This window comes from Thalassophryne amazonica, chromosome 2 (assembly GCF_902500255.1).
Source record: "Thalassophryne amazonica chromosome 2, fThaAma1.1, whole genome shotgun sequence".
NCBI lineage: Eukaryota > Metazoa > Chordata > Actinopteri > Batrachoidiformes > Batrachoididae > Thalassophryne > Thalassophryne amazonica.
In genome coordinates, this window is record NC_047104.1 from 138801608 (window position 1) to 138828439 (window position 26832).

The 26832-nt window shown below is 41.5% G+C and overlaps 2 protein-coding genes across 2 annotated transcripts in view; one reads left to right on the forward strand and one right to left on the reverse strand.

Moving 5' to 3' along the window:
• The first annotated feature begins 621 nt into the window (after window positions 1-621).
• Window positions 622-7589, forward strand: LOC117531385 (serine protease 23-like). The gene is made up of 2 exons (XM_034194479.1): window positions 622-820; window positions 6004-7589. Exons 1-2 carry the CDS (start codon window positions 795-797, stop codon window positions 7199-7201), a joined length of 1224 nt encoding a protein of 407 aa, XP_034050370.1. The 5' UTR covers window positions 622-794; the 3' UTR covers window positions 7202-7589.
• Window positions 7590-16797: 9208 nt separating this feature from the next.
• The window catches only part of tmem39a (transmembrane protein 39A), a 51117-nt gene continuing 41082 nt past the window's right edge, over window positions 16798-26832 (reverse strand). Inside the window, exon 9 of the mRNA XM_034194467.1 lies at window positions 16798-20590. Within this exon, the coding sequence (XP_034050358.1) occupies window positions 20351-20590 (240 nt within the window). The 3' untranslated portion in view covers window positions 16798-20350. The remainder of the gene's footprint in view (window positions 20591-26832) is intronic.

The following is a 26832-nucleotide window of genomic DNA, read 5'->3' on the forward strand; positions in this document are numbered from 1 at the left end:
ACTCAAATATGCAACTTACCAAATTGACCTCGCAAATTTGCAACATACCATCATTATTATCAAATCAAATCAATTTTATTTATATAGCGCCAAATCACAACAAACAGTTGCCCCAATGTTATTATAACATTATAACATAAAGTCATTACCAGAATACCCAATATTACTATCTAGTTTTTGTGCAAAAGTGAAATTAATAATCTCAACATTATTTACCATCTACTTAAAGGCAAAAACACACACAAAACATTTTTTATATAGTTATATAAATTCGGGCGTTAAGGGGTTAAGAAAAAAATCTTTAGCAATCGAGCTAGTGTTAACGTTTTTAAAAGAAATTGTGATTTGTATTATAACACAAACACCGCCAGGTTTTAGAAGTTGTTTTTACTGCAACATTTATTGTTATGATGTGTCTTTATACACATTTTTGCATGCATCATTTTTACACAATAAAATGAATTATGAATTCTGTATGATATTGCTGTAATGATTCTGGCTGCATGAAAATATGATCATGTCGTTTCAGGTGGGGAGGCATGATACGCACACGCGCGCGCTGTGGCCACGCCCCCTGGTGGAGGATCAGCGGGTGGCGCTGCCTGATCAGCGCAGAGAGCGCGCGTCCAGCAGCGCATGTCCGAGTCCGCCCGCTCCGGGACAAACTCACACTGTGATGGAGTAGCGAAGGGCATCATTTCCTGAAGGAAAGCTCCGCTCTTTTCCTCCTCGCTTCTTTTTGAAGCAGAGGTGTTTGTTGGCCCACTCTGGGAGTCACCTGCAGGAAGTGAACCATGCGCTCCAGCGCTGCGCCTCCGCGGTGAGTCTGACGCATGACTGCAACTCGCACAAAACACCAAAACTCACCAGAAGGAAAGAAAGACAAGAAAAACGCTCATTTGATTCAGAGGGGACTTTTTTTGTTTAATCGAACGGATTTTGTGACAAGAGGTTCAAAAAATATATTATAAATGGAGTCTAAAACTTCCCAAAAGAGAGAGAGAGAGAAAGAGAGAGAATCTAATCTATAATCTAATCTTATCATACGTTAGATTTTTGCTTTCATCTACAACTGCATCTGCAGTGTTTTAGTCTTCTTGTTTGGCTGTTTCTGGATTTTTAATTGTTGCTGTAATTCTGTAAAATCGCATTCACTTTAACATGTATTTATTGTGTGAAAGGTTTTCGACAAAAAAGTGCACAACCTTAAATAACTTACCTGTCCTGTGAGTTTAAATGCATAACTCACTCCAGTAAACACTATTTTAAAAAAAGAAGGAAAAAAAGCCATAAAGGAATAGCTATACACTGAATTTTTACACATTTTAATTTGTTTGTGCCATTTCAAACACAAAAAGTAATTCAAGCTTTTCTATATTAAAATTTCTAAAAAAAAAAAATGTCCTTCATAAACTCAAACTGAAAGCAAATCTCTACAACTTGATATAAAAGAAATAAAAATATCAAAGCCAAGATGATGGGTTGCATAAGTGATGGAACCCTTTAGTATAACACACGTAAGTAATCAGTTTTATTGACAGTTTTCTTCAAACAACTCAGGAGATGGATACATGAACATTTCCAAGTCACTGAATATGTCTTGGACTTACTTTATCAGTGTTTGACAAATGCAAACTTTCTAGAACTGTATGGCAAATCTGCTTGGAGTATATAGTTCTCAAAAACTGAGGTACTGTGCAAGAAGGAGAAAGAGTGAGGAAAGCCACCAAGACACAAGTTATAGGCTTCTGTGGCTGTGATTGGAGAAATTGTACATAGTGCATGTTTTGAATTGTAAAATTTTGCATCACCAGTTATGCTTTAATTTGGCTTTCAAGCCAAATTCTTGTATTTTGCAGATCAATGTATTTACATATTCGCCTCCTTTGTAACCTGCTGCATATTTAGGAAAAAAAAATCAAATGCTTCTAAATAAAATTGAGTAAGTACAAATGATGCAGTAATAATTACATACCTTGAGAGATGCAACTGTGTTTGCACACAGAGCCATGCAGAATATTGTTCAGCTGTCTAGCACTGTCATCAGTCCATCACAGTAAAAGGTCCATAGTAAATACGGTGCATCCGGAAAGTTTTCACAGCAGTTCACTTTTTCAGCATTTTGTTATGTTACAGCCTTATTCCAAAATGGATGAAATTCATTTTTTTTCTTCAAAATTCTTTACACAGTACCCCATAATGACAATGTGAAAAAGTTTTTTTATGATTTTTGCAAATGTATATATATATATGGGTGATTCTTTAACTACGGGCACTATTGGCCTTGTAAATGCAATTTCCACCACACCATTGCCTTGCAATATAAAGCGCCTTGGGGCAACTGTTTGTTGTGATTTGGCGCTGTATACATGTGCTCTGATGTCACTGTTTATCTCCATAGAAACTACCCAAACAATCTTTCATACAAACTGTTAAAGGGACATTACAGTGTTGTAGTGGAAATTACGGCAATAGTGTGGGACAACTACATTTTGTTTAAAAAAATCACAACAGTTGTATGACATTGAATACCCTAATTATGTTTTGATTATTTTACTGATATTTTATTCAGAGATCTTTTAAAACATTAGAAAAAAAATTGTTTCTTTACCATTCATTTTTATCATTGAAGATCAAAAGTCTGGGTGTGGGACAAGCACAAAACGGCAATATTTGCATATAATGATGCTGAAAAAAGGTGAAAAAGTCATCATAGACTACTAGAGCAAATTTCTTAACACACTTTCATTGTAAAGATAACTATAAAAGTGTGAAATTTCCCCTTTTTTCTGTTTTTCATACAATATGATCAAAGGACATAATAAGTGCCCGTAGTCTAAGAATCACCCATATATTATATATAAACTAAGAAATATGAGGAAGGGTAGAGAAACGTTTCTGTTGCTTTAAAGGTCCCAATAAGCACAGTGGCCTCAATCATTCATAAATGAAAGAAGTTTAGATCCACCAGGACTCTTCCTAGAGCTGGTCACCCATCTAAACTGAGCAATCGGTTGAGAAGGGCCTTAGTCAGGATGGTGAACAAGAACTCAATGGTTACACTGTCAAAGCTCCAGCATTCTTCTGTGGAGAGAGGAGAATCTTCCAGAAGGACAACCATTTTTGCAGCAATCCACCAATCAGGCCTGTATGGTAGAGTGGCCAGACGGAAGCCACTCCTTAATAAAAGGCACATGACAGCCCACCTGGAGTTTGCCAAAAGGCACCTGAAGGACTCTCTGGTCTGATGGGACAAAGATTGAAGTCTTTGGTGTGAATCCCAGGTGTCATGTTTGGTGGAAACCAGGCATCATCCCTGCAGTGAAGCATCATGCTGTGGGGATGTTTTTCAGTGGCAGGAACTGGGAGACTAGTCAGGATTGAGGGAAAGATGAATGCAGGAATGTACAGAGACATCCTGGATAAGAACCTGCTCCAGAGCGCTCTTGGCCTCAGACTGGGGTGACAATTCATCTTTCAGCAGGACAATGACGATAAGCACACAACCAAGATATCAAAGGAGTGTCTTCAGGACAACTCTGTGAATGTCCTTGAGTGGCCCAGCCAGAATCCAGACCTGAATCCAATTGAACATCTCTGGAGAGATTTGAAAATGGCTGTGCACTGACCCTCCCCAACCAACCTGATGGAGCTTGAGAGGTGCTGCAAAGAGGAATAGGCAAAACTACCCAAAAATAGGTGCGCCAAGCTTGTGGCATCATATTCAAGAAGACTTGAGGCTGTAATTGCTGCCAAAGGTCCATCAACAAAGTATTGAGCAAAGGATGTGAATATTTATGCACACGTGATTTCTTAGTTTTTGTTTTTAATAAATTTTCAAAAATAAAAAAAAGCTTTTTTTCATGTTGTTATTATGGGGTGTTGTAAGTGGAATTTTGAGGGGAAAAAAATTTTCTACTGTAGTTTGGCATAGGGCTGTAACATAACATAATGTGGAAAAAAATGAAACCTTTCCAGATACACTGTATTCATGTCTCTTAACAAAAACGACTGGGAGCCGGTCCCATGTCCACGTCACAGCTCTTCCTTTAAGTTTGTATCAGCTGTTCAGCATTGTCACCCACAGTTACTTTCCCTCCAACTCTCTGTGGTCACATTTATAAACACAGATGCAGCTTCCTCAGCCAGACTCAACAGCTACCCACATAGCATAGTGTAGCGTAGCATCGTGACACGGAACAAACCACAAACACGGCCGGTTCCACACTTTCAGGAGAAGCAATACGCGTTGTTAGAGTCCTGCTGATCACACAAATGGAATGGATAGAATCCTTGTTTAGATGGGGGGGGGGGGGGGGGGGGTGTTTCAGCTCATTTGCCACGGCTGCATTTCTTACCTTTCCTTGAGGCACTTCAAAAAAAAACTCCACCCTTTCCCCTGATTTTAGCCATCAGAAAACTGTCCACCTAATGAACATCGCGAGTGGTGTTGCTGCATCCTCACACAACACCCGTTTACCATTTCGAAGTATTCACCATGAAAGCTCACCAAATGGGGCAGCGTAGCTCGTTGGGCCCCTGCGTGATATCACGGGATTTGACCACTTCTGGGGACAGCCTGACATTGTGCAACATAAACACACCATCACTTCACATGGAAAGATGGTGTACTGTTTTGTTTTTGGCTGCAATCACCGAACCAGTCGCGAAAAGTGCAGTTTTTTTCGGTTCCCGATGGAGAAGGGAAGACAAATCAAATGGGAGCGGCTGTGTCGGTACGTTTTAGCTAGATTTAATGTAAATAATGAGGAGTTGAAGTTGGACAGAGTAGCCGTGGTGTCTCATCGGCACCTGCACAACCGCCTCACATGTTTGAGCTTCGGGTCAAAAAACAGACCACAACAAATGTCCATTTTTCACCACCTCGTCACTTTTTCTTTGCATTTTCACTTTGTTTACTGTGTTAATTTGCCCAAAAACTCAGAGAAAGTGTCATGTTAATGATGGGGACAGACGGGTGATAATGGGGCTGTCCCCGGAAGTATATTTTTTGCGTCATATGCTCTTTCATTTAACCCTTTATCGCCCACCCTCAAACGAGATTACGCTGCCCATGCCAACTTAAAAAAAAATGCGTTTTTCCCGTTCATTCCAACAAATCAGCCAAAGTGGCTCTGGAGGGAGTTCCCAAAGGTGATGTCACAGAAATCAACATTTAACGCAGCCTATCAAATCTGACCATTTAAATCAAGCTAAAGTCCCAATGTTTATGGCCAAATATCTTAGGGCGTATGACACGAAAAATAAAACACAATACACCAATATTTTCATAATACTTTACTTCTTTAGAATAGCCAGCTCATTTGTCATTTCTTTTACCAGTGATATGTACTTTAAGTATAGGACAAAAATTTAGAAATAGGGCAACTGATAGATTATTGAAAATACATATGTTTAAACATATTTTTTAAATGTGTCTAATGAATAAAGTTATAGAAGGATAAATAAATGTGTATGATTCGATTTAAGGACAAAGTTTTACTTATTACAGATCTTTGTTCGTTTTAATCATTATTATTGTTAAGTGAGGTTTGTGCTGTGGAAAGACAAGTATCCTCTACAAAAAAGGGAAGAAAAGAAAAAGAGAAAAGGATAAGGGCTATATTCAGTACAACAAAATATTTAAACACCAGTCCCCCAGGATACTTTAGGAATTTTCCCTGAGAGCCTGTAACATTCTGACCGCTGACCCTGTCTGTCATATCTTGAAGTATTAAAAATGTACAGTACTAAATTTTCAAAAATAAATAAATAAATAAAAATAAGTGGAAAATAGCCTCCACTGCTTCCCATGCTTGGAATTGTAAATACATGATGTTGGTTTTGAAGGCCAAAACACCATGTTTAACAAAAGTAAAGTTTATTCTGAGGCTTGTGTTCAGGTTCAGACATGTTGCCAACCTCAAAACATTTGCATCAGACTATTTTAAAAGTGTGAATTTTTTCATCTTTCGTATTGTTAACCGATTCTTTTGTCCACAGGTTCATGTCTATCCTTCCCTTTCTTTTTCTTTTCTATATATGCCTAGTTGAGTCCTCTTTCTCCTCCTCCTCCCGCCCTCAGTGGATTCTCCAGCGTGTCCCTGTGGTCCTCCCACAGCAGACGGAGGCCAGGCCAGCTCCACACTTTCTTTCTCCAGTACACCTGGAGGTTACATCCCAATGTAACCCAGAATGCCACAAGAGAGCTCCACGGCCAAGCTACTGGGACCTGCGGCAGTTTCTGGCCTATGAGACGCTTCACTCTGATGGTCGACTGACTGAGACCGCCATTGGGATCTATGGCTACAACCCCAACCTGAACACCAGTCCTGCTTATTCAATGGAACCATCTAAAGCTCGGCAGTCACATGTTCGACGAAAGCGACAGATCTTTGGCCATGATGGGCGTTTCAGCATAGCCGGACAGAACTTCCTCCTCAAATACCCTTTCTCAGTCGCTGTCAAACTATCCACTGGCTGTTCCGGCAGTTTAGTTGGAGACCGTCACGTACTCACAGCTGCTCACTGTGTTCATGACGGCAAGAACTATGTGAAAGGTGCTCAGAAGCTCAGAGTTGGCTTTTTAAAGCCCAAGCAACGAGATGTAGCAAAGTCTTCCCTTTACTTGTCCTTAAACTTTAGCAACCACATTGAAGGTAGTCCTGCTCCTTACTCTGCACCGGTTACTGACAAAATGAAGTTCCAGTGGATCAGAGCTAAGCGCACTTATGTGCCCAAGGGATGGATTAAAGGGAACGCCAATGACATTGGAATGGACTACGACTATGCTCTTCTTGAACTCAAGAAACCCCACAAACGTCGCCACATGAAGTTGGGAGTCAGTCCCCCGGGTCGAAGACTGCCTGGTCAAAGGGTTCATTTCTCAGGATTTGACAACGACCGTCCCAGCCAACTGGTCTATCGGTTCTGTCGTGCCGGCGAAGAGACGTCAGACTTGCTATACCAACACTGCGATGCTCAGCCTGGTGCCAGTGGATCAGGTGTCTACGCCCGAATGTGGGATGGACGACGCAGGCAGTGGCAACGAAAGATAATAGGTGTCTTTTCTGGGCATCAGTGGTTGGAGCGACAAGGGGCATCTCAGGAGTTTAACGTAGCAGTGAGAATTACACCGCTGAAATATGCCCAGATATGCTACTGGATAACGGGCAACTATGTGGACTGCCGAGAGGGGTGATGAAAAACTGAACAGTAAGCATGAGACAGGAAACCATCAGCCCCCCTAAATCCAGACATCTTACTAAAGTACTTGGGTGCCTCTACACTCAGCACCACCTTTGATCCCAGTAGCTATTACACTGACTAAGACCAATAAAAATACATTAGTTTTACTGTTGCCACAATTTATAGAAACCAGGAACCGTAACTCAAGGGCATGTCCAGAAAAATGACACCATTGTGGAAACAGGACAACTGTGCTCATTACATTTAAATTCATAAAATGGCATCTTCTCTTACAAATTTCAAAATTGCCTTGTTTACTGGGGAGTGTTTGCATGAATCTACACTTATCTGGGAATCATTTAATCTAGGAGATGATTCATTAACAAAAAAAAAAGATGCCTTGAAACTGGACAATAATGACTATTTAGAGTGTGCTAGGTGTGAACACTAAATATTGCGCTGCTAAAACATGAAAATGCCCTTTGGCTGGAGGTGCATCCATTTGAGTGTAAATACAGAGTTCTAATTATAAAATGACAATCACTGAGTCCTTATGTATTTGGAGGGTGAGGGGAGCTAATTAACTTTAAGTATTAATGTTGTATTCCATTGTACTCTGAATTCTGGGGGGAAAACAAGCTCCTACTCAGAAAAGTGCAATGGATCAATCTGCCATTCAAGCTGGAATTCCAAGTTAGAAACATCTGCATGATCAATGTAGGCTGACTTTACTGATCTGGTGTCACAGCAGTATTGTGCTGCACACAGCGAACAATAAGCAGTATTGCTTTGCGTTGTCAGTACAGCTCCATGTCACAAATTCATGACAATGCCCTTCCCAAAATGGCCGATGAAAATCTCACAGAAAGGTGCTCATAGTCTTTAGCCATGCAAACATTGTGGCCATCCATGTTTTGCTGAGCAGATGCACTGGAAGGCTATTAGACATCAGAAATACCAACTTAGAATTAACAATTTCCGATGCAGGTTAGATCGCAGCATAAATTTTAACTTTCAGTAGCTAACATTAGGTAAAGGGTAACATGAGGCAAAAGTTAGAAACTGTCTAACATCGGCATTCAGGTGCCAATAGGTGCACAATCTAAAGAACTTCTGAAAGTAAAGGTGCCCTGTCACTTGCACGCACATCATCGTAACGATCTCACCCGCAGTGTTCCCAGCTGGACGCCATGCTTTGTTCCGTTGTGTGCTGGACGCTGCATATATAAAATAATTATTTCATAGCGGATTAATCATTTTCTCTCTGAATTGGCTGTTAAAAATGCCTCTAATCGCTTTCGGAATCACAGCGGTCCACTCCAGCTGCAGCTTTTCTCTCTCTCTCTCTCAATGAGGTGGAGAAAGCATTTAGAACTGTCTAAAAAGGTAATTACTTGTCATGTTTATATTGTAATGAGTTGGTAAAACAGTTGCATGTTCTTTCCTTCTTGTGTGCAGTTGTAAGTGGGTGATTCTTAGACTACGTCCTTTGATCATATTGTATGAAAAACAGAAAAAAGGGGAAATTTCACACTTTTATAGTTATCTTTACAATGAAAGTGTGTTAAGAAATTTGTTCTAGTAGTCTATGATGACTTTTTCACCTTTTTTCAGCATCATTATATGCAAATATTGCCGTTTTGTGCTTGTCCCACACCCAGACTTTTGATCTTCAATGATAAAAATGAATGGTAAAGAAACGTTTTTTCTAATGTTTTAAAATATCTCTGAATAAAATATCACTAAAATAATCAAAACATAATTGGGGTATTCAATGTCATACAACTGTTGTGATTTTTTTAAACAAAATGTAGTTGTCCCACACTATTGCCGTAATTTCCACCACAACACTGTAATGTCCCTAAACAGTTTGTATGAAAGATTGTTTGGGTAGTTTCTATGGAGATAAACAGTGACATCAGAGCACATGTATATAGCGCCAAATCACAACAAACAGTTGCCCCAAGGCGCTTTATATTGTAAGGCAATGGTGTGGTGGAAATTACATTTACAAGGCCAATAGTGCCCATGGTTAAAGAATCACCCAAGTATGTCTATGACAGATTTAACACCTTGTTATAATTGTTCAGACGAGCTACGCTCTGATGCTGTGCGCTGACACAATCACTCGCACGCACACACAATTTTTGAATTGTTTGCGCAATGACACTTGAAGTTCACGTCATTAATGCGTGATGGAGATTATGAACATTTCAAAATTTTCTAAGACCACGTACATGAAGCCACGCACATTCTGCAAGTTTGAGATGAGTTTACTCTCGTGCAAGGCAGAGTGCGTGCAGGGTGCACAAATCAAAGTTGTGCAAGTGTCAGGGGGCCTTAAGAAAGGCAACTGTATTAAACAAGACTGACAGCTACTTACATGAACCTACTATCCACTGGCTTACTAGACCATAGCCTTAAATTAGCCATTGTAATGGCAGACGAGACGTTCAGCTAACGTTAAGAAATGGTATGGTCCACTTTAGGGGTGTATGAAATGTGACAAGTTTGTTCCTGTGGTGACTATTACAAATATATTACAAAATGAACAATTACAGGAAAAGATGTATATAAATGTTTCAGGCTCCCCCCTCCCTAAACCAGTTGTTAATCTTTTTTTTTTTTTTTTGGGGGGGGGGGGGGGGGGGGGGGGGTGACCAAATGATAAAGAGGTTAGATTTCCTAGTGCCCCCATAATTGTAACCACAAGTGAATGTATAGATACCAAAGGCATCCATGGCAGTAATCTCTTGGTGCACGTTATCTGCGGGCACAATGCCCATAAGAACAGAACATTACAACCTTGGACTTTTTCTATGGGTTTCACATGAAGCCCTTGTTTTTATAACATTTCACTTGGCTCCATCTAGTGGGAAAAACAAAACATGACAGTAGTCTATGTAATGCCAATGGTTTCCCTGATATGGCCTTAAAAAACTGGGTGGGGTTCAGGAATCCACAGCAGCCCTGTAGTCTAATGCATATAAAAAAAAAAAAAAAAAACTGAAGCAGTATTAATTATGCCCTGCAAGTGTTTCCTTCACACATGGAAGTCTCAGACATGAGGTTACTAGAATTGAAGGACTGGTAGTTTGCAAAATAGACAAGACTAACCAGTTATGAAAGTGTCTGTAAGAAAGAAAGAAAAAAATACTCCCAGAATGTACATTTTCACAACATGGAAACATGCAGGCTGTAACACACCGAGTATAGCCAAATGCACTGAGTTAAATGAAAATTTTAAATGGGGATTTAAACTACAATGAGGCTCAGATGAAAAGGAGGTGAACCACAGAATGAGAGATTTATCCCATTTTGGTTGTGACTGAGTATGTCTGTTTGGTCGTTCTGGCACGTCATGCATTTGTCTGTGTGAATAAATCAAAGTGTTAGTTAACCTCAACTTTGTGGACTGTTATAATTTCTGTATTATCAGTGGATGTTCTTGTAGACTTGAGGTGAGCAAGAAATTGGCACATCTGGGTTTGCAGTTGTCCTGGATCAAGACAAAGATCCAGGCTTTCAACGTCTTCTTGGACTCGACCATCATAAGTGTATCTGTACTGTATGTGATGACAATGTTGAACTTGACATTTGTGTCTCTGGGTCCACAGCCTTTGATATTTGGGAGACACTTGGGAAGTGCATTAGGTAGTAGTGCAGCAGATAAACAATCCTGCAAATGGTGATACAAGCATCAAATTTAGCACAAATACACTTAAGATATTACTCTTTTGAAATAACCGATTAGCCACCTGAATTTTCAATAGGCAACCAGGAAGGGGTCAATTGAAGAATTACACAGGGATCAAAATTAAAAGATGCTTTAATAATGTTTAAAACCTTATCACATTATTCACTTGATCATAATAGTTCCAAAAAGGTATAGTTGGACTATCTGTGACTGAATGTTAGGGAGTTATGGGGTAAAAACAGCAAGAATGGTGACAAAGGTCAGTTTCAGTTTGTACAGGGGTCAAAGTTAAAGTTGCCCCAATTTTAGCATAAAGTGATGCAAATTATTGTTTGAGCTACTAGGATTAATAAATGGAATAGTTCTGACAGTGTTTAATGTTTGGTCTCCAAAGTAAAAGTCAAACAAATTCAACGTCCATTGGATTCTATGACATGTCACATATGTCAACCCGTAACATAACTAAGCATGACACATGAGCCAAACTATTCCTTTTAAAAACTGTTTAATAATTTGTATCACGTTTTACCAAAATTGGAGCAACTTTAACTTTTGACCCCTGTACAAACTGAAACTGACCTTTAGAATAGAATAGAATAGAAAGCCTTTATTGTCATTATACACAGCAAACACAGTCTGCATAGAGATTAGGGGGCTGCTCCTTAAAATGTGCATGCAGTGCAATACCAGACAATATAACATAAACAAACAACAATATAACAAAGAAACACGCGAAGTCCTTTGCTGAAATGTAAAATTGTGTAACATATGGACAGTGCAAACAGTGCAGCAATTGAGAGAGTGCAAAAGGATATGTAAAACTGTATGACAACTATAGGCAATGTAAACAATGTAACAATTGAAAAATGTGCAAAAGTCCTGTGCTACAAATGAGATAGATATGGTGCGGCTCAGTACCTAATATAGTCCGTTTTTAGTGCAGATTATTGTTCAACATGGTGATGGTTTTGGGGAAGAAACTGTCTCTGAGTCTGTTTGTCCTGGCCTGTATGGATCTGTAGCGCCTGCCAGAGGGCAACAGGTTGAAGAGGTGAAAGCTGGGGTGTGTATTGTCCTTGAGAATGTTCTTGGCCCTACTAAGACAATGGGAGGTGTAGATGGTGGAAATGAAGGGCAGAGAACAGCCAGTGATTTTTTGGGCAGTGTTTGCTACCCTCTACTGTCTCTTCCTGTCAGCTTCAGTGCAGCTGGAGTGCAACACTGACACTGCGTAGGTCAGCAGGCTCTCTATAGTGGAGCGATAGAAGGCCACCAGCAGGGGTGTGCTTAATTGCTCCTTCCTAAGCACCCTCAAGAAGTGTAGTCGCTGCTGGGCCTTCTTGACCAGTGCTGCGGTGTTGACTGACCAGGAGAGGTCAGCAGAGATGTGAACCCCTAGGAACTTGAAGGACTCCACTCGCTCCACACATTCGCCATTGATGTACAGGGGGGCAGGGGCAGCTTTCTTTCGACAGACGTCCAGGATGAGTTCCTTAATCTTTGTGATGTTTAGTGCCAAGTTGTTGGATGCACTCCACTCGACCAGTTTTTGGACCTCATCTCTGTAGGCCACTTCGTTTCCCCCTGTTATCAGCCCCACCACTGTTGTGTCAGCAGCAAATCTGACGATGATGTTCTCCGAGTGGGTGGGGGTGCAGTCAGATGTGTAGAGTGAGTAGAGGAGTGGGCTCAGCACACAGCCCTGGGGGGAGCCGGTACTGAGAGTACGGAAGGAGGAGAAGTGAGGGCCAAGCTTCACCTGCTGTGGTCGGTTGACCAGGAAGTCTTTGATCCAGGAGCAGATGGGCAGTGGAATCCCCAGGCAGACAAGCTTTGATGTGTCTTAGAACCACTTTCTCAAAGCACTTGGTGATGACTGGGGTGAGTGCTACCGGGCAGAAGTCATTGAGGCTGGTTGCGGGTGATTTTTTGGGAACTGGGATGATAGTGGCGGATTTTAAGCAGGTTGGGATGACGGCTTGTTCTAGTAACAGGTTGAAAATGACAGTGAAGACCTGTGCTAGCTGGTCAGCACATGCCTTGAGCACCTTCCCTGGTACTCCATCTGGGCCTGAAGCCTTCCTGGGGTTCACAGCCCGGAGCACTCGTCTCACGTCCTCAGCTGCTAGAGTAAATGGGGGGGGGGGGAACTGGAGGCTGGAATGGGTTGTAGTGGGGGTTGGGGTGTTGTGGTTGAGTGATGTGCCTGAGACTCAAAATGGGCATAGAAGCTGTTCAGCTCCTCTGCTAGTGCCAGATCTGAGTTCCCTGGTGTCACAGCACAGCCTCTGTAATTGGTGATCGACTGTATGCCATGCCACACCTGTCGGGGGTTATTAGGCTGGTCCTCTATCCTGCTCTTATGCTTTGCTTTGGTGGTCTTGATGCCTCTCCTCAGGTCAGCACGGGTGGTGTTGTATAGTGCTCTGTCTCCCGATCTGAAGGCTGCGTCCCGGTCCCGGAGGAGTGTGCGGACCTGGCTAGTCATCCATGGTTTTTGGTTTGGAAACACCAGAATGTTCTTTTCCACAGTAACCATTTCAATGCAGTACTTGATGTAGGACAGTACTGTGTCTGTGAATGTAGCCAGGTCTTCATGGTAAAAGGCTTCCCACTGTGTCTGGTCAAAGCAGTCCTGCAGACGGGCGAGGGCAGCATCAGGCCAGGTGTTAATGGTCAGCCGTTTAGGCTTTGTTTGTCGGTTGAGGGGGGGTGAAGCGGGGGTGAGAAACAGGGAGAGATGATCTGACTGGCCCAGGTGGGGGAGGGGTATGGCTCTGTATGCTCTCTTGATGTTGGTATAAACATGGTCCAGAGCGTTTTCCCCTCTTGTAAGGCATTTCACATGTTGGTGAAATTTGTCGGTGGAATTTGTGAAATTTGTTGTGAAATTTGTTGGTGACCTTTGTCACCATTCTTGCTGTTTTTACCCAAAAACTCCATAACATTCAGTCACAGAGTCCAGTGATGCCAGTAATGCGTTACTTAGTAACGGGTTATTCTAATCTGACCACTTTTTTTAGTAACGAGTAATCTAACGCGTTAATCTTTCCAAATCAGTAATCAGATTAAAGTTACTTCTCCAAGTCACTGTGAGTTACTATTATTTTTGCATTGTGGGTCGACAGCAGCATTAAACTTGGTCCGTGGGCAGGGGGTCGAGGTTCGACTGAACTGCCCACTTTAAGCGAGCTGTGGGCTTTTCATCCGCGTTTTTTTGCAGCAGCTACGACTCGTGCTTTTTTTCTCCTTTATTTAGAATTCTGAGCTGAGCCGCTCCGTATCTGCTGCTAAAAACACCTGATCCTCCGCGACGCGTCAACAGCTGACACTATTTTCCACTCAAATGCACCTAAACTCTCTGAGGACCACATGATGTGAAAACACAAAACTTTCTTACCTGTAAATCTGGTCATGTTTTCTGCATAAATAAATGTTATCCATTCTTTGTGCTCAAACGCTAAAGCAGGGGCGAATCCAGATGGAATGGGGGCGTGGGGCAAGGATGTGCCCCCCCACAACACCCCTAGATTAAAGGTCCAGTTTTTAAGCCGTTTTTTTACTACAACTACTAATACTACTTAAAATAATAATAATTTCGACAAGTAAAATGTTTAGAGTTAATTTAAATGTTAGAATGAATTTTATAGTTACATTTATAAACAATGTAGGTTAGAAACTGCAAGTTTTACTGTTGCAGTGCTGTCAATAGTTAAATATAAGGTCAAGAAAGAGGCCTTACTTTTTATAAAACATTTATTTTCATCGAAATCAAGAAAGGGTGACTATAAAGTGAGTTTTGGCAAAACAGGTATCATTGTCATTTTGAGGTGGCAGAGGGTTGTCGGCAGCTGGGGAAAGTAACTAAAAAAAGTCGCCTGTCTTAGCGTCCGTACCAGACTTTCTACGCCGGCCGCTTGGCGTGTTGCCTCGGCGTCTGCGTCGCAGAGGACGTGGGAAGAGAGGAGGAGTCCGTGTTCGGCTCAGAGTGTGCCTGGCTGTTTCCTGCAAACATGCTCCAAGACAATTCATAGCCGGATTCTTCACACCATATGACGGCTACGACGTGCGGCGTTCCCTGACTTTTTGCTATCGGTGGCTCCGGCCGGTTGTCCGGGGTGCCGGGTCTCCACTTCCGCGTCGCCGTCCTGTGAGGAGCTGCAGTCGTGGCTGCGTGCAGGAGAACCTGCGCCCGCTCAGTCATGTCTCCCAGCAGACTGATGTGCGCTCAGTCCGTGTGGCGCTCAACACAAGGTCACTCACAAGTAAGACTTTCATTTTGAATGACTTTTTCTCCAGTCGTGATCTGGACTTTCTCCTGTTAACGGAGACCTGGTTGAAACCAGGTGAAAATAGCGCCTTCTCTAAGCTCCTCCCCCCTGGCTGCTTGTTTTTCAGCTCCCCGCAAGCATCAGGTCGAGGCGGGGGTGTGGCCACGGTTTTTAAAGACAGTTTTAAATGCCGATTTTTAATCTTCTAATGTCTACTCCACTTTTGAACTTCAGTTGTTTGTGATGGAGTTCGACTGTCCTGTGCTCTGTGCTGTTGTTTACCGTCCACCAAAATTTAAAAAGGATTTTATTCAGGAGTTTTCTGAGTTTCTGGCAGATTTTATCCCATCTGCTAGTAAGCCACTTGTTCCCGTCTCTCGCCGCTGTTTGGTCACCTCCTCGACAGCGGGGGACTTTGCTGCTGCCTTCATGGACTCTCAGTTTTATGCCATGAATGGACTGGTTTCTCCATTACTCCCAGATAACATCTTAGTGGGGAGGTGACATGTTCTGTTATTTTTATGTTCTGTTTTTTATGTGTTGTTTAAAATTTTATTTTGTGTGTTTTATTTTTGTCAATTTGTGTTTTTAATGTTAAGCACTTTGGACACCAGTCGGTGCTGTAAAGCGCTTTATAAATAAATGTTGACTGATTGATTGAAAAAAGTAACTAGTAATCTAACTTAGTTACTTTTCCAATTGAGTAATCAGTAAAGTAACTAAGTTACTTTTTCAAGGAGTAATCAGTAATTGGATTACTTTTTCAAAGTAACTGGCAACACTGACAGAGTCCAAACTATACCTTTTTGGAATTATGTTCAAGCAAATATTGATAGTGCTCAATATGATGAGAGCATCTTTTAATTTTGACCCCTGTGTAATTCAATTGACCCCTACCGGGCTACCTATTGAAAATTCAGGTGGCTAATCGGTTATTTCAAGAGAGTTCATGTCTAAGGAATATTTGTGCTAAATCTGATGCTTGTATCACCATTTGCAGGATTCTGCACTAAATATTCTCTTATCTGCTGCACTACAGTCATGCTGTCATACAGAGGCGATCGCAGCTTAAATCTTTAAGGTCCTGTGCATCTCGCTGTATGATTGTGAGATTCGGATGCAAACCAGTAAAATAAGGCAACAGGAGGATCCTCGGGTACCACTGGAATGACTGCGTCAAATGAAGTTACTTTGGCACTCAGATGAGGAACAGCACTTGCAGAGAGAATACCAGCTACATTTTAGCCACATGGTGAGTTTCTCTGGACATAATCCAACACACAGGGGTCTCAGTGCTCAGGTCCCCAGCAAAATGACACACATTTTACTCAACTGCAGCAGACAGATGGGTAATTTCTGGAAGTGGGGGGGGGTGCAATTGATTGGTTGTCCGCCTGGGTGATTGCCACAGAGGACTCAAGGCCCTTTGGTGGACACAGCAACATGCAGCACCAACACATGTTCCCAGTCCTGAATCTTGCCAGAATGGAAAGTATGTTGTGGGGTTCCAACATGAATTCACCTGCTCAAGTTTCATTGCAGGCACCATTTTTTCTTTGCTACCACCACCCCCATCAATTCAGGCATCACATCCTCCTTAAACCGTTCTGTCTCCAGGTAAAATGACACGCATACAGACAGCGTCTGGACACCATGTTTATTATTTCAGATGCCAAAAGCATTTTCAGAAATGCTGTGGGGATAGTTAAAAAAAAAAAAAAAAAACTGTAAAAAACAAAACACAAAACAAAACAAAAGAAAGCCGAAATATAAGGACCTGTTCCTTTTCCAAAACATTCAACAGGTTTTTCCCAGGAGTCCATGACTGCAACCTGACATATGATGAATGAAGACAAATGCTGCAACGCAATTTGACAAATTCCGTAACATGGGACACAGTCACTCTCCATTCTCAGAGCTATCTTATGGTTTCCACCAAACCACAAAAAAAGTAGGCAGAGAGAATGTGAGTCATTACAAGACTTATTTCAATGCAGACCGACAGAAAATGGAATTAACGGAGTCCTTAATGTCTCAAATGTGACATTTTAATATAAGAGCACCAGACCAATGAAAATTTTTGCTACATTCAACTGGACAATGACCAAATGCACACAGATCAACAAACCATCGGTAAGCAGCACCAATGGACTTAGACCTGGGTTGACAAACACTGCAGCGTAACAGGCACAGGCATGGAAGTTTAAAGTAATTACAATACCTCTCATTTGAACTGTGTTGCACGTCCATGAAATACTCAACACGGTTTCCTTCACCTCATCGCCAGACTCAACAATGGACAGGGTTTTGTTGTGCTAATCCTTAGTCCTGAAATCAGGCTGTTAAAAACAAAAAAAAGACCAGATTTACTGCAGATTTCCAACTTTGTATTACTGGGCCTCATTCAAGAACATTTGCACAATTTCAGCTACCTTTATAAAAATCTGATGGGTTAACGCGAACGCGGCCATTGCCATCTACCATGGGAGAAAGTCATGGATACGTCTTCAACTAATGATGTGGCTTGGCTACATGCAAAATTATAGAATTAGTCTATGTTCCAATTGTTAATTTAAACAAGATGTCAATGTAATTCATTTATTTCCTGAACCTGCTTAGTTCGGGGGAGATTTTCCAGTGGACCATAAGCAAAAGGCAGGGTAAACCTTGGATTGGCCCTCAGCGCAATTTTGACAAGCAATTTATGCCGGACTTTCAAACTAAAACTACTTCAAAGTAATGAAACAACCCCAGAAAACCTAGGTATAGATGTAGTAGAGGACCTAACCGAGACACGTATGCACATCATTTAGGAGGGGAAACTCAACTGTTCTTGACTAATATGACCCCTATGAACAACTTGGGATATGTTCCAAAATCTCTATATAAATCTCTCCGTGACGAACAGCTCGAAAATGACCACGCCCTTTTTCATCCCGAGTGCTACTACAAAGCTGTAGTACTACAGCTGTATTTTCGAAACTGCAGCAGGTATAGATTTTCCAATGTATTCAAAATAATCAGCATGACCAGTAAATGTTGGGAGGGTCATAGAAGAGTGTAAAATTTGTATTTTATTTTAAGAGAAAATGGCTAAAATAAGTGGGTCAACTTATTGAAATAAACATTGAAAGGTAATGAACATTTGCCAAATATAATTTTATTCAGTCATGCTGTTATCAATGGAATACTGATTTAAAGTGAAAAACAAACCAAAACCAAGTATCTAGACATCTTAAATGTTTTAAGGGAGTAACAGGAAAACTTCCCAACAGCCAGTAATCCAACTTACAACACCACATTACTGTTTCTATTTCAAACACGTAAACACAACAAAATTCAGGTTGTTTGACTTAATGTTTTCTAGTGGTTTACCTCTTAAAATGATCCTCCCAGACACGCATCCGTCATTCTGAACATTTTGAATACCTTGGAAAAGCTATAGCTGCTGCAGTTTAGAAAATAGAGCTATATATGAAGTAACACTCAGGATGAAAAATCCTGTCATTTTCAGGCCGTTCTCCTGGACAGACATTTTTACACATATCCCAAGTTGTTCATTCGGGTCATATTAGTCTAGAACAGTTGAGTTATCCTCTCCTAAATGATGTGTGTACGTGTCTAAGCAAGGTCCAAGACTAATGAGACTAGACGCACAACCTTTACCGCAGGTCTGGAACACTTGAGGATTTTGTTTGTAGCTACAAAAGTAAAGGCAGGAGATTCTCTTAAACGAGTCATACATATTTCCTAAAGAATATGTTAGTACGACCAGTTACCGAATAAGGCCAACTGTCTGTTCAAGCATATCTACATTTTGTACTGTTAGGAGCAAACAGCAATGTAGATACCACCTCAGGACTGGTAAACTACGTGGCACTGGGCACCACCATTCTGTCAGCTGAATTAAATGATAAAGAGTCCCATTACAAAAATAACTTTGGCCACAGACACACGGTCTGCACAGAGTAGGTGAAAGAAAGGCGGCACCAATGAGAGTAAGACACTTGAATTTAAGACGTGCACACACATTCACTGACTGTGATTAAACCTAAAAGAACAGCCACTTGGGTTAAACTGTGACAACTGGTAACGATGTTAAACAGTCCTCACCCCTGGACATGTTATACTGTCTGCCAAATCTGTGACAGAGGGCACATTTAGAGAACAACTGAGGGAACATTCAGGTTCTATGACTTATTAGCTGCATTTATCGACTTATCTGTGTCCAGGCAAATACAGACCGGATCAATTCCATTATGGTTTTAATATTCAGGCACCAAGATGCAAATAAGATGTACAATAACCAGATGATACTAAGAGGCCACATCACAGCACCTTTGTCCACGTGGTCAGAGAACAGAGAACTTCAATGATCATCCGACTTACAGCAACATCCAAAACAAGGTCAGGCGAGTGTGGAAGATCAAAGTGACTTTTCTCTTTGGATGTTTGAGTTTACAGCCAACACTTTCTCACAGATTGATACCCTGGTTCCGCTCTGTAAAGCCTGGTAATGTTACGTGCCCACAAGATAGACAGCGCTGTGAATTAAGTAGATACTGACATAAAAAAAACATCCAACAGAGAGAGAAAGAAAACAAACAAACAAAAAAGAATACAGCATTTTGTACAGAGTACCTAAGGTGCGTTTCCTCAAAACAACTGGCTGGAAAACTGGGCCTTGGTTTAAATCTACTTGTCAAAACACACGGAGTTGACAATGACGTTCAAACCATCCTGCTAACTGCTGCGTCCGTTTCTCCAGATTCAAAAGCCAAAAAGCCCAACAAAGACTCTGCTCCAACTCTGCAGTGAATTGCTTGTTTGATTATAAGAAGAAGGTTCATCTGAGTGACAGTGGGCATGTCTAGTATGTGATTGGCCACCTGCACTTGAAATATCTTTGGTGAAAGTCGCCTTCTGGCATTCCCTTGCTCTCCTGTCGCCTAGCAACAACATAACACAACATGCTAATATCAGCGTGGTAATGCCCAGCGTAACTCAAAATTGTATACAAAATAAAAATATTCTTTTAAATAGGTGTATATATATATATATATATATATAAACATCGCATTAAAAATAGAACCGTATCAAAACATGACAAAGAGTTCACAGTCTGTCCTTTCACCTCATGAGGACTTGGAGCAAACTGAGTCTCTATCCACTGTACCAGATCAGGAAGCCTTCTTCACTGAGACTTCAGCCCCAAGCTGTTGGAGGACAGAGGGTAGGAGTAGGCTTTTCCCAGCACGATGCGGTCTCGGAGCAGCTTAAAAAGAACATAGTAGTTGCAGAAGAGAATAAGGCCCAAAGACAGAGTGTGATTCCAGCGCTCAGAGCGCAGCAGAGAGTATAACTGGTAGAGAACCACGCTGGACTCGATCCAGATGAGCAGGTTCAGGATCCGCAAAGGCTTGTGGAACAGGAACTAAAACACAAAGAGGCAAAAGGTGATGATCAGAAAGGAAAATATTCAATCAAATTAAAAAAATAAATATATATATATATATATAATTTAAAAAATCATATATGTCTTGGAAGATTCAGCAAAATAAAGTTAAATTCAAAGTACTAGTGGCATACTTGGAGAATGGAGACTGTTACTTGATTTGTGGGGGGCCTATTGAAGTACTCCTCACTGTATGTTAAGGATGATTTCAGTCACAACCACAAAGAATGAATTTTCAGACTAGGAACCAGTACCAATATAGAGTTTCAGCAATGACTTGTACAAAACATGTCTGTAGTGTAGACATTTAACTATACTTCAAGGACTTTAAGAAAAAAATTATAGTCAATTTGGAATCACATGTTGATCAGTCACTCTGTTTTCAGAGGCCATAAATAACCGAACAAACTATACTAGTTTTGTAGCTAATTTTCTTTAGACAAGTAAAGGGATTGATACATGAATATTTCCTAGTGACAGAATAAGCCTTGGACTCCACTTACATCAATCATTAAATACAAACAGTATGGTGCTGTACAGCAAATCTCTCTGGGGGCAACAGTTCTCAAAAACTGAGTGTATAAGGAGACTAGTGAAGGATGCCACCAAGACACCTATGACAACTGAAGAATTCATAGGCTTGTGTCGCTGTAACAGGAGGAGCTGTGCATGGTGCAACATTTGTCTATTGCATCATCAAGTCACAACTTCATTCTTAAGTGGAACGGAGAAGCATTTTCACTCAATAAATCATCAGTTTGGGCTTAAAATTAGTCTATAGCCTCTAGCAAACTACAGCTAAAACTTCACCTCTATTAAAGAAAGTCCTTCTCTAAAGCATGAATCATTTCAATTAAGATTACAATTAACTGGATTAAATATAAAACACTGCGTGCATACGTGCACGCGAAAGCTGTAGCCGTTGGAAATGGTGCCAGTGTTGAAGAGGACTCACCGGGAGAAATCCACTCCCTGAAGAAACAAGTCATTCAATTTTTTTTCTTCAAAGGACATACGTGTTAACAATAGTGACATTGCAGACTGCCATTCATGACCAAAAAAAAAAAAAAAAAAAAAAAAAAAAGACATTAAGTCTAAACCTGTCATTATTATCTGATTTGTGAACAGAAAGTTCAAGAATGACTTGCTCCAACAAACAAAAAAGGTACGAGGGATGGATATTTATGTTAATGAGCATTTGACAAAGAAAAATGCTGAGATAGCAAGACAAGCAAGAGCCCTGCAAAAGCAGAAAAAAAAAAATACACATATACGAGGTCTATTAGAAAAGAAACCTTCTTTGTCTTTCGGCTGTTCCCGTTAGTGGTCGCCACAGCAGATCAATCGTTTCCATCTCACCCTGTCCTCTGTATCTTCCTCTGTCACACCAACCACCTGCATGTCCTCTCTCAGCACATCCATGAACCTCCTCTTTGGTCTCCCTCTTCTCCTCCTGCCTGGTGGCTCCATCCTCAGCATCCTTCTCCCTGTATACCCTGGGTCCCTCCTCTGCACATGTCCAAACCATCTCAATCTCGCCTCTCTGTCTCCAAACCGTCCCACCTGAGCTGTCCCTCTGATATGTTCATTCCTAATCTTGTCCATTCCTGTCACTCCCAAAGAGAATCTCAACATCTTCAGCTCTGCCACCTCCAGCTCTGCCTCCTGTTTTTGTTAGTGCCACTGTCTCTAAACCATACAACATAGCTGGTCTCACTACTGTTTTGTAAACTTTCCCCTTCACCCTTGCTGATATTCTTCGGTCACAAATCACTCCTGCCACCTTTCTCCACCCACTCCACCCTGCCTGCACTCTCTTCTTCACCTCTCTACCACACTCTCCATTACTTTGAACAGTTGACCCCAAATATTTAAACTCTACTTTCACCACTTCTACTCCTTGTAACCGCACTATTCCACTGGGCTCCCTCTCATTCACACACACGTACTCAGTCTTGCTTCTACTGACTTTCATTCCCCTTCTCTCCAAAGCATATCTCCACTTCTCCAGACTAGACTCAACTTGCTCTCTACTCTCACTACAGATCACAATGTCATCTGCAAACATCATAGTCCATGGGGATTCCTGTGTGATCTCATCCGTCAACCTGTCCATCACCACTGCAAACAAGAAAGGACTCAGAGCTGATCCTTGGTGTAATCCCACCTCCACCTTGAATGAGTGTCATTCCGACTGCGCATCTCACCGCTGTCACACTATTCTTGTACATGTCCTGCACTACCCTAACATACTTCTCAGCAACTCCAGACTTCCTCATACAACCCCTGGCAAAAATTATGGAATCACCGGCCTCGGAGGATGTTCATTCAGTTTAATTTTGTAGAGAAAAAGCAGATCACAGACATGACACAAAACTAAAGTCATTTCAAATGGCAACTTTCTAGCTTTAAGAAACACTATAAGAAATCAGGGAAAAAAAATTGTGGCAGTCAGTAACGGTTACTTTTTTAGACCAAGCAGAGGGAAAAAAATATGGAATCACTCAATTCTGAGGAAAAAATTATGGAATCATGAAAAACAAAAGAATGCTCCAACACATCACTAGTATTTTGTTGCACCACCTCTGGCTTTTATAACAGCTTGCAGTCTCTGAGGCATGGACTTAATGAGTGACAAACAGTACTCTTCATCAATCTGGCTCCAACTTTCTCTGATTGCTGTTGCCAGATCAGCTTTGCATGGTGGAGCCTTGTCATGGACCATTTTCTTCAACTTCCAAAAGATTTTCAATTGGATTAAGATTCGGACTATTTGCAAGCCATGACATTGCCCCTATGTGTCTTTTTGCAAGGAATGTTTTCAGAGTTTTTGCTCTATGGCAAGATGCATTATCATCTTGAAAAATGATATCATCCCCAAACATCCTTTCAATTGATGGGATAAGAAAAGTGTCCAAAATATCAATGTAAACTTGTGCATTTATTGATGATGTAATGACAACCATCTCCCCAGTGCCTTTACCTGACATGCAGCCCCATATCATTAATGACTGTGGAAATTTACATGTTCTCTTCAGGCAGTCATCTTTATAAATCTCAATGGAACGGCACCAAACAAAAGTTCCAGCATCATCACCTTGCCCAATGCAGATTCGAGATTCATCACTGAAGATGACTTTCATCCAGTCATCCACAGTCCATGATTGCTTTTCCTTAGCCCTTTGTAACCTTGTTTTTTTCTGTTTAGGTGTTAATGATGGCTTTCGTTTAGCTTATCTGTATGTAAATCCCATTTCCTTTAGGCGGTTTCTTACAGGTCGGTCACAGACGTTGACTCCAGGTTCCTCCCATTCGTTCATTTGTTTTGTTGTGCATTTTCGATTTTTGAAACATATTGCTTTAAGTTTTCTGTCTTGATGCTTTGATGTCTTCTTTGGTCTACCAGTATGTTTGCCTTTAACAACCTTCCCATGTTTGTATTTGGTCCAGAGTTTAGACACAGCTGACTGTGAACAACCAACATCTTTTGCAACATTGCGTGATGATTTACCCTCTTTTAAGAGTTTGATAATCCTCTCCTTTGTTTCAACTGACATCTCTTGTGTTGGAGCCATGATTCATGTCAGTCCACTTGGTGCAACAGCTCTCCAAGGTGTGATCACTCCTTTTTAGATGCAGACTAATGAGCAGATCTGATTTGATGCAGGTGTTAGTTTTGGGGATGAAAATTTACAGGGTGATTCCATAATTTATTCCTCAGAATTGAGTGATTACATATTTTTTTCCCTCTGCTTGGTCTAAAAAAGTAACTGTTACTGACTGCCACAATTATTTTTCCTGATTTCTTATAGTGTTTCTTAAAGCCAGAAAGTTACCATTTGAAATGACTTTAGTTTTGTGTCATGTCTGTGATCTGCTTTTTTTTCTACAGAATTAAACAACTGAATGAACATCCTCCGAGGCTGGTAATTCCATAATTATTGCCAGGGATTGTACAATACCACAACTCTTCTCTTGGCACCCTATCATAAGCTTTTTCTAAGTCCACAAACACATAATGTAACTCTTTCTGTCCTTCTCTGTACTTTTCCAGCAGTATTCTCAGAGCAAACATTGCATCTGTAGTGCTCTTTCTTGGCATGAAACCATACTGCTGCTCACAGATCTTCTTCGGTTTTCTAAGCCTAGCTTCTACTACTCTTTCCCATAACTTCATGTTGTGGCTGATCAGCTTTATGCCTCTGTAGTTACTGCAGCTCTGCACATCACCCTTGTTCTTGAAAATAGGAACCAGCACACTTCATCTCCACTTCTCAGGCATGCTCTCACTTTCCAAGATTTTATTAAACAATCTGGTTAGAAACTCTACTGCCATCTCTCCTAGACATTTCCATGCCTCCACTGGAATGTTATCTTGACCGACTGCCTTTCCACTCTTCATCCTCTTCATAGCAGCCCTCACTTCTTCCTTGCTAATCTCTTTTACTTCCTGATTTACTCTCACCACATCATCCAGCCTTTTCTCTCACTCATTTTCTTTATTCATCAACTCTGCAAAATATTCCCTCCACCTTCTCAGCACACACTCCTCACTTGTCAGCACATTACCATGTGCATCTTTTACCACCCTAACCTGCTGCACATCCTTTCCAGCTCTGTCCCTTTGTCTGGCCAATCGGTACAAGTCCTTTTCTCCTTCCTCTTCCTCTTCATTCCACCACCAAGTCTCCTTGTCTTCCTTCCACTGTACAGATGTCATACCCAGTACTGTCCTAGCTGTCGCCCTCACCACATCTGCAGTACTTTTCCAGTTGACCAAAATTGCTTCCCCTCCAACCAGTGCTTCTCTCACCTGCTCGCTAAATTTCACACAGTCTTCCTCCTTCAGCTTCCACCATCTGATCCTTTGTTGAGCTCTCACTCTTCTTTACCTCTAAAGTCATCCTCCAAACAACCATCCTGTGCTGTCTAGTGACACTCTCTCCTGCAACCACCTTACAGTCTGTGATTTCTTTTAGCTTGCATCTCCTATAAAGAATGTAGTCCACCTGTGTGCACCTTCCTCCACTCTTATATGTTACCCTGTGCTCCTCCCTTTTCTTAAAGTAGGTATTCACCACAGCCATTTCCATCCTTTTTGCAAAATCAACTACCATCTGTCCTTCCCCATTCCTATCCTTGATACCATATCTACCCATTACTTCCTCATCACCTCTGTTCCCTTCACCAACATGCCCATTGAAGTCTGCTCCTATCACCACTCTTTCATGCTTGGGCACACTCTCCACCACCCTCATCTAACACACTCCAGAAATCTTCTTTCTCCTTCATCTCACAACCACCTGTGGGCATATGCACTGATTATATTCATCATCACCCCTTCAATTTCCAACTTCACACTCATCACCCTGTCAGACACTCGCTTAACCTCCAACACACTTTTACCATACTCTTCCTTTAAAATGACCCCAACACCATTTCTCTTCCTGTCCTCACCATGGTACAACAACTTGTACCCACCGCCGATGCTCCTGCTCTTACTTCCCTTCCACTTGGTCTCTTGCACACACAATATGTCTACCTTTCTCCTCTCCATCATATCAGCCAGCTCTCTCCCTTTACCAGTCATGCTACCAACATTCAAAGTCCCCCCCTTCTAGTTTTCTTCTTCTCCCGCTGTTCGTGGCAACGTTTTCCTCCTCCTCTTCGTCGTCTTCACCCAGCAGTAGCCCAATTTCCACCGGTACCCTGTTGGGCAATAGCACCGGTGGCGGACGTTGTTAACCTGGGCCGCGACCGATCCGGTATGGGAATTCGATTCTGAGTCTGCATAGTTCGGTTGGCTTGTTTTATGCCGGATGCCCTTCCTGACGCAACCCTCCTCATTTATCCGGGCTTGGGACCGGCACTCAGAATGTACTGGCTGCACACCCCATGTAAGTTTTATTTTTTAACTATATGGATTTGAATCACGTGTGATTACATCAGCCAAGCTTGAACCCTCGTGCGCATGCGTGAGTTTTTTCATGCCTGTCGGTGACGTCATTCGCCTGTGAGCACACCTTGTTGGAGGAGTGGTCCAGCCCCCTCGTCGGATTTTCATTGAGTAGTTGCTGAGAGACTGGCGCTGTGCTTGATCAAAATTTTTTCCATAACTGTGAGGCACATCCGAGTGGACATCATTCGAGAGATTCAGCTGGTTTTCGGTGTAAATTTTAACAGCTGATGAGAGATTTCTATCACTGTAAGGACTTCCCATG

Excerpts from the sequence above, each read along its gene's own strand:
- LOC117531385 (XM_034194479.1), top strand. The coding sequence starts at position 795 with ATGCGCTCCAGCGCTGCGCCTCCGCG. Across the intron at positions 821-6,003 it reads TCCAGCGCTGCGCCTCCGCG|GTTCATGTCTATCCTTCCCT; the intron begins GTGAGTCTGACG and ends TTTTGTCCACAG.